Source organism: Balaenoptera musculus, chromosome 5, assembly GCF_009873245.2.
Source record: "Balaenoptera musculus isolate JJ_BM4_2016_0621 chromosome 5, mBalMus1.pri.v3, whole genome shotgun sequence".
Lineage (NCBI taxonomy): Eukaryota > Metazoa > Chordata > Mammalia > Artiodactyla > Balaenopteridae > Balaenoptera > Balaenoptera musculus.
The window spans coordinates 87,452,758-87,468,300 of record NC_045789.1 but is presented as its reverse complement, the minus strand read 5'-3'; the positions used below and the strand labels follow the sequence as shown (position 1 = coordinate 87,468,300).

At 36.2% G+C, this 15,543-nt stretch overlaps 1 protein-coding gene and 1 non-coding gene across 5 annotated transcripts in view; one reads left to right on the top strand and one right to left on the bottom strand.

Annotated features, from left to right (window-relative positions):
* The window catches only part of TBC1D19 (TBC1 domain family member 19), a 161,836-nt gene that overhangs the window by 65,703 nt on the left and 80,590 nt on the right, over window positions 1-15,543 (top strand). For 2 of the 4 annotated variants that reach the window (XM_036852007.1, XM_036852004.1), the window contains 4 exons: window positions 1,943-2,017; window positions 3,184-3,247; window positions 4,413-4,465; window positions 8,677-8,787. In XM_036852007.1, the coding sequence (XP_036707902.1) occupies window positions 1,943-2,017; window positions 3,184-3,247; window positions 4,413-4,465; window positions 8,677-8,787 (303 nt within the window). The remainder of the gene's footprint in view (window positions 1-1,942; window positions 2,018-3,183; window positions 3,248-4,412; window positions 4,466-8,676; window positions 8,788-15,543) is intronic. The other 2 variants (XM_036852005.1, XM_036852006.1) reach the window with 2 other exon arrangements.
* On the bottom strand, window positions 3,626-3,741 carry LOC118896228. Its single transcript, XR_005020134.1, has one exon. It is a non-coding gene; the product is annotated as a U5 spliceosomal RNA (small nuclear RNA).

The window sequence follows — 15,543 nt, the reverse complement described above, 5'->3', positions numbered from 1 at the left end:
GGCTCTAGAGCGCAGGCTCAGTAGTTGTGGTGCACGGGCTTAGTTGCTCTGTGGCATGTGGGATCTTCCTGGACCAGGGATTGAGCCCGTGTCCCCTGTACAGTGCGCTCCGGGTCTGCCGGTGGTGGGGGGATGGCCACTCAGGCCCTGGCAGGGCACCTGCGTTTCAAACTTCTCTGCAGCCAGGGGCCACAGCCGGGGCGGAGCCAGGTTGCCAGCCCTGGGTGGGAAGGGGGCGGGGTCACATGGTATGGGCAGTATTTCCTGCAATATATTAAGAGTATTCTTTTATTCTTGAAAACCTATTTCTACATATTTAGTAAATTAAGCCTTATGCATTTCACACAGCTCTGTATTCCTCCTATAGATGATTTTTTTCCTGTTCATTCGTTGCTTAGGCAGTTGTATCAGATTATTTTTAAATGCTTGCAACATAATTTAGGGTAAAATCTGTTCAATTATTGAAAATTTATTATGTGCCAGACAAAGTGTGATATGTGCTATGATAGGTGAAGGAAGAGGTGCTGTGAGAACCCATAAGCAAAGGTACCGAATATTATCTGGGATGAGGGGCCAGGTAAGAGAAGGCTTAATAGAGGTAAAGACCTGAAAGCTGAATAAAATTTATTCAGATAATGTAGGAATGAGTATGTTGGGATGGGAGGAGGGCATGGAGGGTTTATTCCAGATAGAGAGTAATGTATTTAAATATGTGTATTAAAGAAGAAGCTCTGAATAATGATAGCTGTAGTAAAAGCTATCAATTATTGAATGATTATTATCATTATTGTGTCACAGTTCAAAGTACTTTAATCTTTATAACAATCACATAATGGAGCTATTATTATTATTCTACTTTTATTGTCTGGTTGTAACTGTCCTTTATGGATAATGTAATATATAGTTCTCTCCTTTTCTCTTCATTTGGTCTAAATTTTGGAGCTTTGGCCTTATTTTATTTTGGTTTTAGTGAGTCAGAAGTGGTCTGTAGGCATATTTTAATAAAAAGACCAAAAAATTATGGCGTTTTAGCTTGGCATTAAAAAGAATAGTTTACTAAAATATGGTATATATGGATAATCAATTTATGACTGACCATTAAAATTAACTTATTATTTCAAGTTTACAAGAAATGTAATAAATACTGTGAAAAAGTAGTAAGACCAATCCAGATTGTGACACATAAAAGACGAGTGGTCTGGACTCCTCAAAAAAGTCAATATGAAAAAGAAAAGGATGAAAGCACTCTAGATTAAGGTACAAGGAAAGAGACATAACAACCAAATGTAATGTAATGCATTCAATTTTAATGGATCCAGGATTTTTAAAAATATAAAGACATTTATGGGGATAATTGGAAATTTTTGAATATGGACTAAATATTAGATAATATGAAATATTATTGTTAGTGTTTTTAGGTGTGACAGTGGTAATATGGTTATGTAGGAGAAGGTTCTTATTCTTAGAAAATTCATGATGAAGTATTTAGGGTAAAATATCATGTTTGGAAAAATTATAATGTAACAATTTCTGTAAAATTTTATTTTACTAGGTCATTAATGGGATTCTTGAGTATCAAACATTTATAAAATGCTTAAATCTAACTTACCTTTTTATTATCTGCTGTTTTCCCTTGTAATGTTTATCACCATCTGATTGTTGATTTATTTTTTTTGTCTATCTTCATTCCCATCCTCCACTAGAATGTCAGTTCCATGAGGACGGAGACTTTCTGTTATTCACAGCTTACTTCACAGCACTAAGGATAGTATCTGGCACATAGTAGGCAGTAATCAATATTTGTTGAGTAAACTAATGAATAAAGATAACCAATCTCAACCAACTTCACCATTTCTATATAGCTCATAACATCTTTAATGTTTTAAAGTCAGTTTTGGTACTGTTAACCAGAAATAATAATAGATTGTTCCTTATGTTTCAGGGAAGTTGGGAAAAAAGAATTTTGAAGAGTTTAAATAGTATGTGCACTGAACTGAGTATCCCATTGGCACGAAAGGTACTTTTTTTTTTTTTAATTGGAGTATAGTTGCTTTACGACGAAGTGAATCAGCTATTATGTATACATATATCCCCTCCCTCTTGGACCTCCCTCCCACCCATCTAGGTCACCACAGAGCACGGAAAGTACTTTTAACATTTAAGTATTTTTTTGTGAATCAAGTACTAGGAAGTATCATGAAATAACTGTCAGGCAGATTTATCTTTTTTTATTACTAGTATATCAGTTTGTTTTGAAACAAAAATCTGTAAAAGGCCAATTATGTGGATGTAGTTTATATAGGTTTCTATTATGTATGCTGTAGTGCTTTTTGTAATAAACCTATATCTTGAGACTAAATATAGACTCTGCAGTATAGGTGATTTGGAGATTTGTCTTATAAATACACTTTAAAGATTTTAATTACCTTTAGTCTCCTTACTTGAATGATTTGTCATCTCTGCAGAACTATTTAGATCTAATACTCAACATTTATCTGTCACTCTGGGCTTCGAGAGGGGAGAGGTGAAAAAGGAGAGAAAAGCCCCTTGAGAAATATTCTGGATTCTTTATAGCTGCTCATGAGTAGGAGAGAACGTTTCTCTTCACTTCATTCTCCCAACCTGCTATTTGTTTCCTGCTGTTGGACAGGATATAGTGAATGTACTTTGGATAATATCCAAGCACAAGTCACTGAAGGCACCAGAAGGATGGTGTAAAAAAAAAGATAAATTTATAGAAAAACTGTCTAAGTATGTAGTATTGTATAATATACTGTCTTGCATATAGGAAGATGATGCTGCTGACTCAAGGTCACACTCCCTTGGCCAGCCCCCCTTGCAGTGCATTTCTGAGATTGCTGGATGGGGTAAGAGATGTAGTATGTGGCTGAGGAGCAGTTTTTCTTTGTGAAATTTTACTAGCCAGCACAGATCATTTGCCTTCTATTCTTGGACTCATTAGCACCACATCGTAACTGAGCCACTGAGACTACGTATAATGTAATAGTTAAATAATGTAATTTAAGTGTAATTCCCTAAAAAAGCTAACCGTATGTAATGAAATTATTTCTTCTTGTGTTATGGTAGCTTATTTAAGCTTTTAGATAAGGTATTGATTCTTATTTTTCGGCTGCATTGCTTAACTTCACAAAACGAAACCAATTTTAAAATTACCTTTTTTAGAGGCCAGTTGGAGAACAGAAAGAACTTCTCAATAAATGGAATGAAATGGGAACTGATGAGCCAGGTATATGTAAAACTCTTTTCAAAATGTGGTAGTGGGGAAAAAAAAATTGCCTCCTTAATTGTGAATCCAAAATAACAATATTAACAATTTTTTTGGAAAGATAGCAACTTTCCCTCTCCACTAATTTACTATCATCTGATTTTTTTTGCTTAAACTTCTACTTTGCAGTTTAAAATTCCTAACTTTGGTCAGTGTTCTCCATTATTTTGAGGATATTTAAATCAGTTATCTTTTTTTAAAGCAGCAGTTGAAAACATTTTTATAAAAGAGTAAATTAAATCATTCAGTGGATTTCATAGACAAATCTTTTTCAAACTTTAATTACATTGAGATGTTAAAGATGGATTAAATGTGGAAAAGTTTGTTTTTTTTTTTACTAGTCCTGCCAAAGCAAGGCCTCAAAAAATTTATTAAACACTCAGATTTGTTTCTCTCCACGAAAATCTTTAGTAAAAGGCAAGAGATTTATTTGATCTGAAGAGAAACCAGAGTATATGTGGAACAGTTTTAATACTTCTAAAATGTTTTTAAGAATTTATTTTGGTTCATTTTAATGTTTAAAACTGAGTCAATCAATTTTATAAACATATAATGAGTGAGAACTCTAACATTTACTATGATAAACAGATACATATATAAAATTGTTTAGGTAGACATGTACATAATTCCTCACCACTCCTTCTTAAAAAAAAGTTGAGGGGGGTGGGTACTGGGCAAGAAATTGTGCCATATTAAAGGGAGCAGTGTGTTACAGAAGTTCAAAAGGGAGAACAGTTCAATACAACTACAGGAATTCACTAAGAATGCATTGTTTGTATTCTAAGTACTTTGAGAATTCTCATATAGAATTCTCTCTTCTCATATAGAACTTTCATATTATACTGACATTGTTTTTCAATTCAACTACAAATAATCTATTACAAATTTATCAAAGGGGGGACTCTTTATTTCTGCTAGAGTATGTCATCTAGGCTGTCAAGGGAAGGGACTATCTTTTTATTTTTATTGGCCCAGTACTTAACACAATGTATGACAAATAACGGATATTCTGCAAATGTTTGAATTAATCTAGCTGAATAGCAACATATGAAAGAATCATTAAAATTTATTGTTAATAAGAATTTTTATGTTATAATTGAAATTTTGTTTTAATCTATCTTATTAATTCTAGATTTAAGCCTTTTCAGGCCTGTTTATGCACCTAAGGATTTTCTCGAGGTAGGTTCTATTGACTAAATATATATATATATATTAATGAGGTAAAAATGCAAAAGAAATGATGGTATAAGAACATCTCCAGGCAGAGGAATCACCATGTAAAAAGCCCCAGAGCCACTGAAGTGGTAGAATAACATGATTATATTATATTTGGAAATTGCTCTTGGAAAATACATTGGAGTGTGGAAAAATTAGAGGGAAGTAAATCAGGAAGATTTGATTAAAAAATAGTGACTGTAAATCATGTAGCCTGCTTCCTGGCACATATAGGTGCTCAGTGAATTGTTTCCTTTTTTACTTCCTCCCTGTTCTAGTAGTTCAGGCAAGGCATGATAAAGGTCTGAACTAAGAGAACAGCATTCAAAATGGAAAGAATTCAACAGACTTGAGAGATTTTAAGGAAGATTTGGGAACCGATTAGATCTAAGGAGTATGAGAAAAAAAGAAACAAACGTAAAGATAACCTTTAAGTGTCTAGAATGGGTAACTGGGCAGAGGTAACTTGCCCTTGAGATAGAGAATACAGGAGGAGAAACAGGTCCATTAGTGAAGATGATGAGCTTAATTAAGTTTGAGAAGCATATTGAGCATTCAAGTGGAACTTTTCAGTAGGCAGTTACAACTCACTAATTATTTTAATTCACCTGTCTTTGATTCCACTTTTTCTCTTGTACCTTACATGTAATCCATCAGCAAATCCTTTCAGCTTTACCTTTGAAGTATATCCAGAATCCATCCACTTCTTACTACGATCATTCCTATTTCACTGGTCCAAGCAGCCATCTCTTGTCTGGACTATTTCAGTAGCCTCTTAATTGCTCTTTCTGCTTCTAAGCTGCCCACCTAGAATCTGTTCTTAGCAGAGTTTCTAGAGGAAGACTTGTAAGTACAATTCTGAAGAAGCCACTCTTCTGGTATCCAGTGGCTTCCTATCTCCTTCTACTTAAAAACCAAAGTCATGACAGTGGCCTAAAACATCCTGCTTGGTCTGTTACACCACCACCTCTCTGAGTTCATCTCCTATTACTTTTTCTCCTGATTTGTTCTACTCCAGCTATTTTAGCCTCCTTGCTTTACCTTGGCTTCCGCCCATTTGTGAGGGCCTTTTGCTCCTTGTTTTCTCTGCCTGCAGTGCTTTTCCCCCAGATACTTGTGTGGACATTCCCCTCACTCCATATGTCTTTGCTTAAATGTCACATTCTCAACATAAAGAATATGGTCAATAATATTGTAATAACTTTATATGGGTACAGATGGTTACTAGACTTATTGTGGTGATCATTTCACAATGTATGCAAATGTCAGATCACTTTGTAGTACACCTGAAACTAACATAATATTGTACGTCAACTATATTTCAATTATTTTTTATTTCAATTAAAAAAAAGAACATTCATGGAAAAAATTCAAACACATACACACACACAAAAATGTCGCCTTCTCAGCAAAGCCTTCCCTGGCTCCCCTGGTTGGAACTCCTTATAGCCCTTTCCTACTTGGTTTTTCTCCATAGCATTTAGCATCATATAACATACTATTTTCCTATTTGGCTTATTGCCTGCCTTATCCTATTAGATGGAAGTTTTGTTCACTGCTGCAACAATTACAGAGTCAAGTCAGATAACTGAAAAGGCTCAACAAGACTTCACCCACAAGGATACACCCACATAAGGCTTTCCTTCAGCAAGAGAAAGAAAATACATGCAAATACAAAGAGATAGGAATTTCCAGACACATCTCCCAGGCCCCTTTCTCAGGTGCACAGGATGCACTTTGTCTTTGGGTTATGAATCTCCAAGGTACATGCAAGATACTTCGGTCTTGGGAGTCGAGGCACAAGTTTTCTGAGGGGCCTTTTATACCCCACTGGTAATTCAGATGTAAACCAGCAATCTGTACATCTTTTTCAATAAACAATGTAAATAAACTGATATGGAGTTCCTCCAGGGGACATTAAATAGCACATTATAAATGACTAGTTAGTGCATTTTACCCCATCTTGGCCAAGGGTTACTACTAGATGTCCAGGTATCCCTGAAGATAAGATAGAGCTACCATAAACCAGCTGCAGCTGCAAGCTGATCCTATCCTTAACTGTTCTCTCTCCAACAGGTAGAACAGTGCTTAGCACATCATGGCTCAGTAAATGTGTTGAGTGAATGAGTAAACGAATGATTGAATCTTTCACATTTTATTTTTATTTCTTTTCTGAACCTGTTGTCTCTGATACCAGTTTGCCAGCATAGAACATTGTTAGAAATTATTTCAGGCCTTTAGAATTGTAAGCAGTATCTTTTTAACTTTAAAGAAAAATTACTTTGGTTTGAAACTGCCTTTATGGTTCTAGCATTATTTCTCTTAGCTTATTAAAGATTTCTCCCAAATTCTTTCCTTTTCTAGCACTTAAATTTCATGTAATTTTTTTATGGTTGTCTTTAACTATGTTTTCTCCTTAATAATCATAGTGTTCTGTGGCCTTCAGGACTGTTGCTGAATTGATCCTTTTATTAGTCATGCTGAGATTCTTCTTTAACTCAAGCAAATTTTCTATAATGATTTCCTTAGTTACAGTTTCTGCTTTTCTAATATTTTCTCTTTTCTATTGCCCACATATTCGTAGTTTCTTTTTCTTTTCAATTCTGTGTTTTTGAGTTTCCCATGCAAGTATGATCCCTTATTTGTGTAATTAGACTAAAATTGTGTTATTCTATATTAGTCTGTATTTAACACTGTTGATTCTTTGCTAAATCTTTTTTCTTTTTTTTTTTTAAGCAAATACCTTTGATATTTTTAGTTTCAATTTAGTGTTTGCAATTTTAGGAAACTCTTTTGGCCTTATAGCATATTCCATTTTATCAGCCATTAGTTATCAGTTTATGAACGCCTTCTTCAGATATGATAGTGTTTCTGTCATTCTAATCTCCTTCCTTGGATTCTTGGTGGTTTCTTTCCCTCAACAGTTTCAATTTTTAAATATTTTTGAAATTATTATTATTCTCTCCCCAAAATGTGTGTTGTTAGAAAAATAAGAAAACACATGTAAGAAGAAAATTTAAAACAAAAATTACTCATAATGCCATCATACAGCAATAAATACTACTATACTGTAACTTTTTAATTTAATAAACATATTGTGATATTAATTGAGGCATATTACACTGTATTTTGTATGAATTAAACATAATTTATTTAGGTAATTTCCTCTAATGGAATGTTTAAGTTGTCTCATGTTTTTCTGTTTTATAAGAGAACAGTACTTCCTTGATGTTTTTTTCTGCACTATCTCTGCAAACAGCTTTAATTATTTCCATAATCATACTGAAAGAAGTGAGATTCCTAGAGTAAAGGCTGTGCAAATATCTAAGGTTTTTTTAATCTAGTTAATTTTGAAAAATATATAAATCCATCTTTCTTGTTAGCTTGGCTTCTGAAAAATGTTTTTTCCCTTTGGGTTTGGTTTAGCGGCAAAACCTTATGATGTTATTCACTGTCTTTCTGTAAACCTTGTCAGTATCTGTTTTGTTTTTTTTGTTTTTTTTTTAATTTATTTATTTTATTTATGGCTGTGTTGGGTCTTCGTTTCTCTGCGAGGGCTTTCTCTAGTTGTGGTAAGTGGGGGCCACTCTTCATCACGGTGCACGGGCCTCTCACTATCGCGGCCTCTTTTGTTGCGGAGCACAGGCTCCAGACGTGCAGGCTCAGTAATTGTGGCTCACGGGCCCAGTTGCTCCGTGGCATGTGGGATCTTCCCAGACCAGGGCTCGAACCCCTGTCCCCTGCATTGGCAGGCAGATTCTCAACCACTGCGCCACCAGGGAAGCCCCCAGTATCTGTTTTTGAAAGAGTTAGAGTTGGTTCTGAAATTTTCCCTGGCAAATATTACAATCAAGCAATTTAAATTTTTCTGTCATTTTCCCTGGTAAAATATTATAATCAAACAATTCTTTTTACCATTAGAACATTTTTCTTTCTAACTAAATTTTTAATTTTTTAGTTTTATATGGTAGATCATCTGTTGGAATATTAAATTAAAAACATATTTATAGTATTTTAACATTTTAATACAATTTTATAGTTTCAGAATGTAAAGTATATGCATAACCGAGATAGTTTTTAATCTTGTGATATATACTAAGATTATTACTGCCAATTTTATAAGTGTAAATAGTCAATAAAGAAACTAACCAATTATGTTGGATTTGTTTTTAAAGGTATTAATTAATCTTCGCAACCCAAATTATGAAAATGGTGATTCTCATAGTTTCAGGACTCATTTGGGTTTAATCCAAGTTCCTCTAAAAGTAAAAGACATCCCTGAATTGGTAAGTATAGGCATTTAAAAATAAATTAACATATTTTAGAGGGCAACTATTAGAAATATATTATAGTGCAGCATATATCTAAAGCAGTAGGACAATCTGCTCATTAAATAAATGAATAAAATGAAAAGTTTCTTTTTGTAAGTATGTTGTATAGAGAGTGAGTTGCTTTGCTAGTAGGATTAAAGATGAGCTTTCCTTGACCTATAAATGCTTTTGCTTATTTCTTATTTTAATAAACAGCATAGATTCATAAGACAGCCTTGTTGGAATTTGGGTGCCTGATGTCTGGCTATAAAACTGATTGAAACAAATTGTGAATTTTATAAAAAAATTTTTTAAAGAATGTACATTTCATTTAATTCACCCAACCTTTATTAAGCTCATAACATGGTGAGACACTGAGGGAGATAAAAGAACATAAGATGAGTTAAAGGCTGTCTTTGCTCTGGAGACTGTCACGTTTTGATAAGGACATTAGTTTTAAAATAGAGTAATTATAGAAAGGTGGGAAGATTTCCTGATAAAGGAGTTAAGAAATTACCATCACTCCTTCTTTTGTTAATTACCCCAAAATGATAAGGAGCACAGAAATGTAAATACTGTCTTTGATGAAAGTAAGAAACAACTTGTAACTCTAAGCTTTAAAGTATTAAGATAGAGAGCTGATGGGAGAATGAAGAATGACGCAAACATGAAGATGGTCAAGACTTAATGCCTCTAAAAGGTGGGAGGTATGGATGACAAGTGTGACAGTAATCAATTTATTATCTTTCAGCTCCAAATCTACCTTTTTAAAAAATTGAAGTATAGTTGATTTACAATATTGTATTAGTTTCAGGGGTACAACAAAGTGATTCAGTTATACACACACACACATATTCTTTTTCAGATTTTTTTCCATTATAAGTTATTACAAGATATTGAATATAGTTCCCTGTGCTATACAGTAAATCCTTGTTTTTTATCTATTTTATATATAGTAGTGTATATCTGTTAATCCCATACTCCTAATTTATCCCCCTTTGGTAACCATAAGTTTGTTTTCTATGTCTGTGAGTCTGTTTCTGTTTTGTGAATAAATTCATTTGTATTATTTTTTTAGATCCCACGTATAAGTGATATCATATAATATTTGTCTTTGTCTGGCTTACTTCACTTAGTATGATAATCTCTAGATCCATATCTATTGCTGCAAATGGTAATATTTCATTCTTTTTTATGGTAAGCAATATTCCATTATGTATATATATACCACATCTTCTTTATATATTCATCTGTTGATGGTCACTTAAGTTGCTTCCATGTCTTGACTATTATAAATAGTGCTGCTATGAACATTGGAATGCAAATATATTTTCGAATTAGAGTTTTTTTTTTCTTTTCCTGGTATATGCCCAGGAGTGGGATTGCTAGATCATATGGTAACTTTATTCTTAGTTTTTTAAGGAACCTCCATACTGTTTTCCACAACGGGTGCACCAATTTACATTCCTACAAACAGTGTAGGAGGGTTCCCTTGTCTCCACACCCTCTCCAGCATTTATTATTTATAGACTTTTTGATGATGACCATTCTGACCAGTGTGAAGTGTTACTTCATTGTAGTTTTGCAAATCTGCCTTTTTTGCTCTGTTTTATTATACTGGAGCTGGACCTTATAAACATTTCTTTTTTGCCAGCTAGCTTGATGTTAGGCTTTGTCAATAGAGGATTCTGGAGGGACATTGCAAGACAATAGCAGGACAAAGGGACTTTCCATGTACAGAAGCCAGCAGATCAGCAAACAGAAGACCCAGTAGCACTCACCTTGGCAGCCCTCAGGCAACCAGCTCCAGCCTGTACTCTCTGGCAAGGTTTTTCTTCACCTCTGGTCTGCACATTCCTGCGGCAGGCATACCCTCTCCTTAAAAGTCTGAATCTCAGTCTTGAGGGCGTTGGGGGACCCTTTCCTGAGTTCTTAGTTCCTTCTTGGTTCACCCTCCTGCTTAGAAGTCATAGTTCCTTTCTGCATTTGCTAATTTTGTTTTTCCCTGTTCACATTTCTGGTATGGTTTCTATTTCTTGATGGGACTCTGACTGATACAAAAAGCCAGATGATTTTTCTCCCTTGAACTTTGGAAAGGATCAAGAATTGGAGACACCACATGTTATAGAGTCGCTGAGGAGACATAGGGCTGAAAGTGGAGATTGTGTGAAAGTCTGTATCAGGAGGGGTTAGACCCCCAGACTCTTCTCATCCTGCATATTCCGGTGACTCCTCCTCCCTCACAGAAGACCAGAGGTGTGTTAATCACTACAGAAACAGAATCAGAAAGGCTATAAACTCAGTGACCTCAGACATAGAGCTGAACAGGAATGAGGCACGGTATTGAAAACAGAGGAATTAAGTGAAAGTTGACCGAATAGTGAACTAATACCCTTGTCCCCTGCCACCACCACTATGCCTGACCAGTCTCTCATTCTTCACCCTCCACCAACTTTAGAATGCCAGAGAAAAGGCTAACAGAGATTTGGAGAACCCTTACCGGCAGGGGGGGCAGGCGGGAAAGAAAAGAAAAATAGCTGGCTGGCTATAATTGCTTCACAGTGAAGTCCACCACACTCTGCCTAGTTCTCGCAGACAGAGCTTCCAGTCAGTCGTTAATCGCCTCAACCCTAAATATAACTGACCAGCCTAGGATCTCCAGATACTTGAAATCTTCCAATTTTAAAGGCATAGGTCAAAACTAAAACAAATAAACAAACAAACAAAAAAAAGAAGAAATAGCCAATTTAGGGAATGAGTGCTTATTATGGCCACCAATTGTTATTTCAGGCTTGAATTTACATCTACACTCACAAAATACAATAGGCCAAAACCTGGTGCGAGGTTCATCTAGATTTGCAAAATGATACAGGACAAAAAACATGGCATGTCAGTATATCACGTAGATCTTCACTGGAAGTCCTTGCAGCCAACCAGATGCTACTTCCTAGCCCCACAAGGAATGCATGCAGTTGGAAGTGCCAAGGCTACATAGGCACAGCATAGGAAAGTCTCATATGCAGTAGCAACTATTTCTTATAATGCACATGAGCATAGCTTCCAAGTCCTCTCAAGAGGCACACCAGGTAGCTAAGGCCTGTGTTTTCCATTAGATTTTTATAGTCCACTTACAGTCCTCCATTTCAGATGTAATTTACCAGTCAAGGGTCATATTTTTTCAGTAAATTATATTGCTTAGTAATATAGCTGGCTTTCCTCTCCACAGTTTTTTTGTGTGATCCAGTATGTTTTCAGGTCAACAGTGCTGGGAGAAGGTAAACCCAAGGTTATCTTCACATGGACAAAGAGGTTAGCCTGTTGTTAACCATTTCTCCCCAATAGAAGATGTAAAGCAAAGCATTAATATTCTCAGAGAGAAGATATTACTCATTAAACAAGAATAGAATTTCATTAAAACAACAAAACAAAACATTAGAAAATGAAAAAAGAGCTTATAGGACTCAAAAATATGATATGCCAAAAAAAAAAAAAAATCAGTAGAAAGCCCAGGAAATCTCTATCAGAAGACAGAGCAAAAGCAAAAAAGCCAAAGAGATGAAAAATAAAAGGGAAAAGTTTATTTTTTAAATTAGAGGATCAATCCAGAAGGGCTAAAACCTGACCAACAGGAGTTCTAGAAAGAGAAAACAGAGGTAAAGGAATGATTAAAAATTTTAAGAACTGAAAGACAGGAATCTTCATTGTGAAAAGGCCCACCCAGTACCCAATGCTGTGAATGAAAGAAGACCCAAGGCACCTGAATAGGAGAAGACTAAAAACTTTTTATGGAAGAAAAACAGAGTATATATAAAGTTTCAAGCATCTGACTGCTCAGCAGGAAGACTGGAAGCCAGAAGATTTTTAAGTAAAGCCTTTAAAAATCTGAATGATTTCAAGCCTAGAATTCTGTATGTAGCCAACAGTCAATCAAATGAGAATTTGAAATAGACATTTTCAGATGTATGTGATCTCAAATATTTACTCTTATTAAGGGAGCTATTGGTAGAAATGCTCCAAAACAAGATCAAAAACAAAAAGAGCAAAACAGAGGATCCAGGCAATGGGATTCCAACCTAAGAGAAGAACAGTTTCCAAAATGACAGTGAAGAGAGTTTCCAGGACAAAGTTTGTGCAACAGGACCAGAGCAGAGCGATTCCAGATTGGAGCAGAAGGTTGGAGGGTTCCAGGATGAGTGCCTGCAAGAAAAACACCAAAAGTAAAGATGATCTGACAGGTTTAACCACATGCAAAATTGTATTGTGGAGGGTCTTTTCAGAGTTGTTAAAGGGTAGAGGAAGGAGGTAAGTGATTACAGAAAGTTGCATAAGTAAAAAACTGGTTTAATTATAAACTGTATGAAAAAAAATACATATTTTAGGAAAGGAAACATATTAATAGCATACTCCTTGCCTCAGCAGTGAATAATTTTTAAATAGTAATAATAATGTAAACTCTTAATATGGATTTAATCAAGAATTGATATATACTGATAATGGAATGATGGAGGGAGGAAAAGAGAATGTACATGAGCTAAAAATCCTCATTTATTATAAAAAATCAGTAGATATTTGAAACTGATAAATTAAAAATAACAATATATACTTATTACTTGAAATATGGGTGTAAATACCAGAAAAAAGCTGAAAGTGGTTGTTCCTGAATAGTGGGCTAATTATGATTGCGTGTGTGTGTGTGTGTGTGTTGGGGAGGAGTGCATAAATAGAGAACTGCTGTTTTGTTGTCATTCTTAAGTCTTTTAGCTGATTTGACTTCTATTTATTGCCTGTAAAGATAGTATAGTGTGGTGGTTAGGTGATTAGATTCTGAAGCCAACTAACCTGGGTTTAAATTCTTGCTCTGCCACTCACTGGCTATGTGACCTTGGGCAGGTTTTTCTTAACCTTGAGCTTTAGTTTTCTTATTTAATATATGGACAATAGTATCTTTTTTTAATATAAATTTATTTATTTTTATTTTTATTTATTTTTGGCCGCATTGGATCCTTGTTGCTGAGTGCGGGCTTTCTCTAGTTGCGGCGAGCAGGGGCTACTCTTCGTTGCGGTGCGTGGGCTTCTCATTGAGGTGGCTTCTCTTGTTGTGGAGCATGGGCTCTAGGAGCGCAGGCTTCAGTAGTTGTGTCTCGCGGGCTCTAGAGCACAGGCTCAGTAGTTGTGGCGCATGGCCTTAGTTGCTCTGCGGCATATGAGATCTTCCCAGACCAGGGCTCAAACCCGTGTCCTCTGCATTGGCAGGTGGATTCTTAACCACTGCGCCACCAGGGAAGCCCTGGACAATAGTATCTCATAGAAGTGCTGTGCAGATCAGTAAGTTAAGATATAAGTTATGGGTTGAATTGTGTCCCCCCCAAAAGATATGTTGAATCTTGACATCCAGTACCTGTGAATGTGACCTCATTTGCAAATAGGGCCTTTGCAGATGCAATGAAATTAAGATGATGTCTTACTGGAGTAAGGTAGGCCCAAAATCCAGTATGACTGGTGTCCTTATAAGAAGAGGAGAAGAGACACAGAAGAGAGACACACAAGGAGAATGTCATATGACAGGCAGAGACTGGAGTGTTGCATCTATAAGCCAAGGAACACCAGAGATTGCCAGCAATACCAGAAGCTAAGAGAAAGACATGGAACAGATTCTCCCCTAGAGCCTTCAGGAAGAGCATGTTAATATCTTGATTTTGGACTTCTAGCCTCCAGAACTGTGAGAATGAGTTTCTATTGTTTAAAGCTACCCAGTTAGTGGTACTTTTTGTACCACTGGCAGCCCTAGGAAACTTATATATAAATATAAAGCATATAGATGGTCCTTGGAAAATAGTAAGCAGTATATAACTATTAAACATTACTACTACAACTTTCATTAAAAAATAATTTTTAAGAAGTTATTTTTAAAAGATGTTAGAAGCCCTATTAGTAGCTGTTTATACAAAGTGATATGGCTGTACAGAAGAGGAAGTGACAGATTCTTTTCCTAGAGGTGGTGGGAGGTCTTCTCAAAGGTACTGCCATGTGAAATAGTTTGAAGGAGTTTGCTAGATAAAGAAGCAGGGAAAGGATAATGTATGAAAAGCTTTAGCATGTGCGTAAGTGGGGCTAATTATGCCTTCTGTCTGTCTGGGGGGACCTGGAGCTGGTGTGGATTCATTCTTAGCTATTGGAGAACCAAAAGCCTGTGGCAAATTTTTAAAAAATTGTGAGTATACTTAATGTCTGCAGGCATGAAGGATAGTTGTCCCCATGTTTCCTCAACCATGTGACTTGGTGATAATGAGTCTGACCTGATGATGCATGGTTTATCTGTAACCCTGATCTGTCTGTGTGAATACTGAACTTGGTGAGACTCAGTGAGTCTCATATGATGCCTCAGTAGATGGCCCTCAAACCTAGTTCACAGTGTTAGGGTTAGACTTATCCATATCAAAAGGGACCCACTCAGCCTGGAGGTAGCTTTGGAGGGCAGGGGATCGGCACAGGGAGCCTGCTGAACTCCCAGGCCTGTTCCCTGCCCTCCAAGCCCCCCCCGCACCCTCCTTGGCCACACTGGTCTTTGGGGGCACAAGAGGGAGGCTGGGGAGATCAGGAGAGGCAGGTGGGAGGGGCCCTCCCAGACCAGAAGAGCAGAAGAGGAGAGGAGAGGAGGGCATTTGCCCCACCCACTCAAGCCAGGAAGCCTGCTGGGCTCACAGGTGAGGTCACCTGCTCTCTGAGACCAGG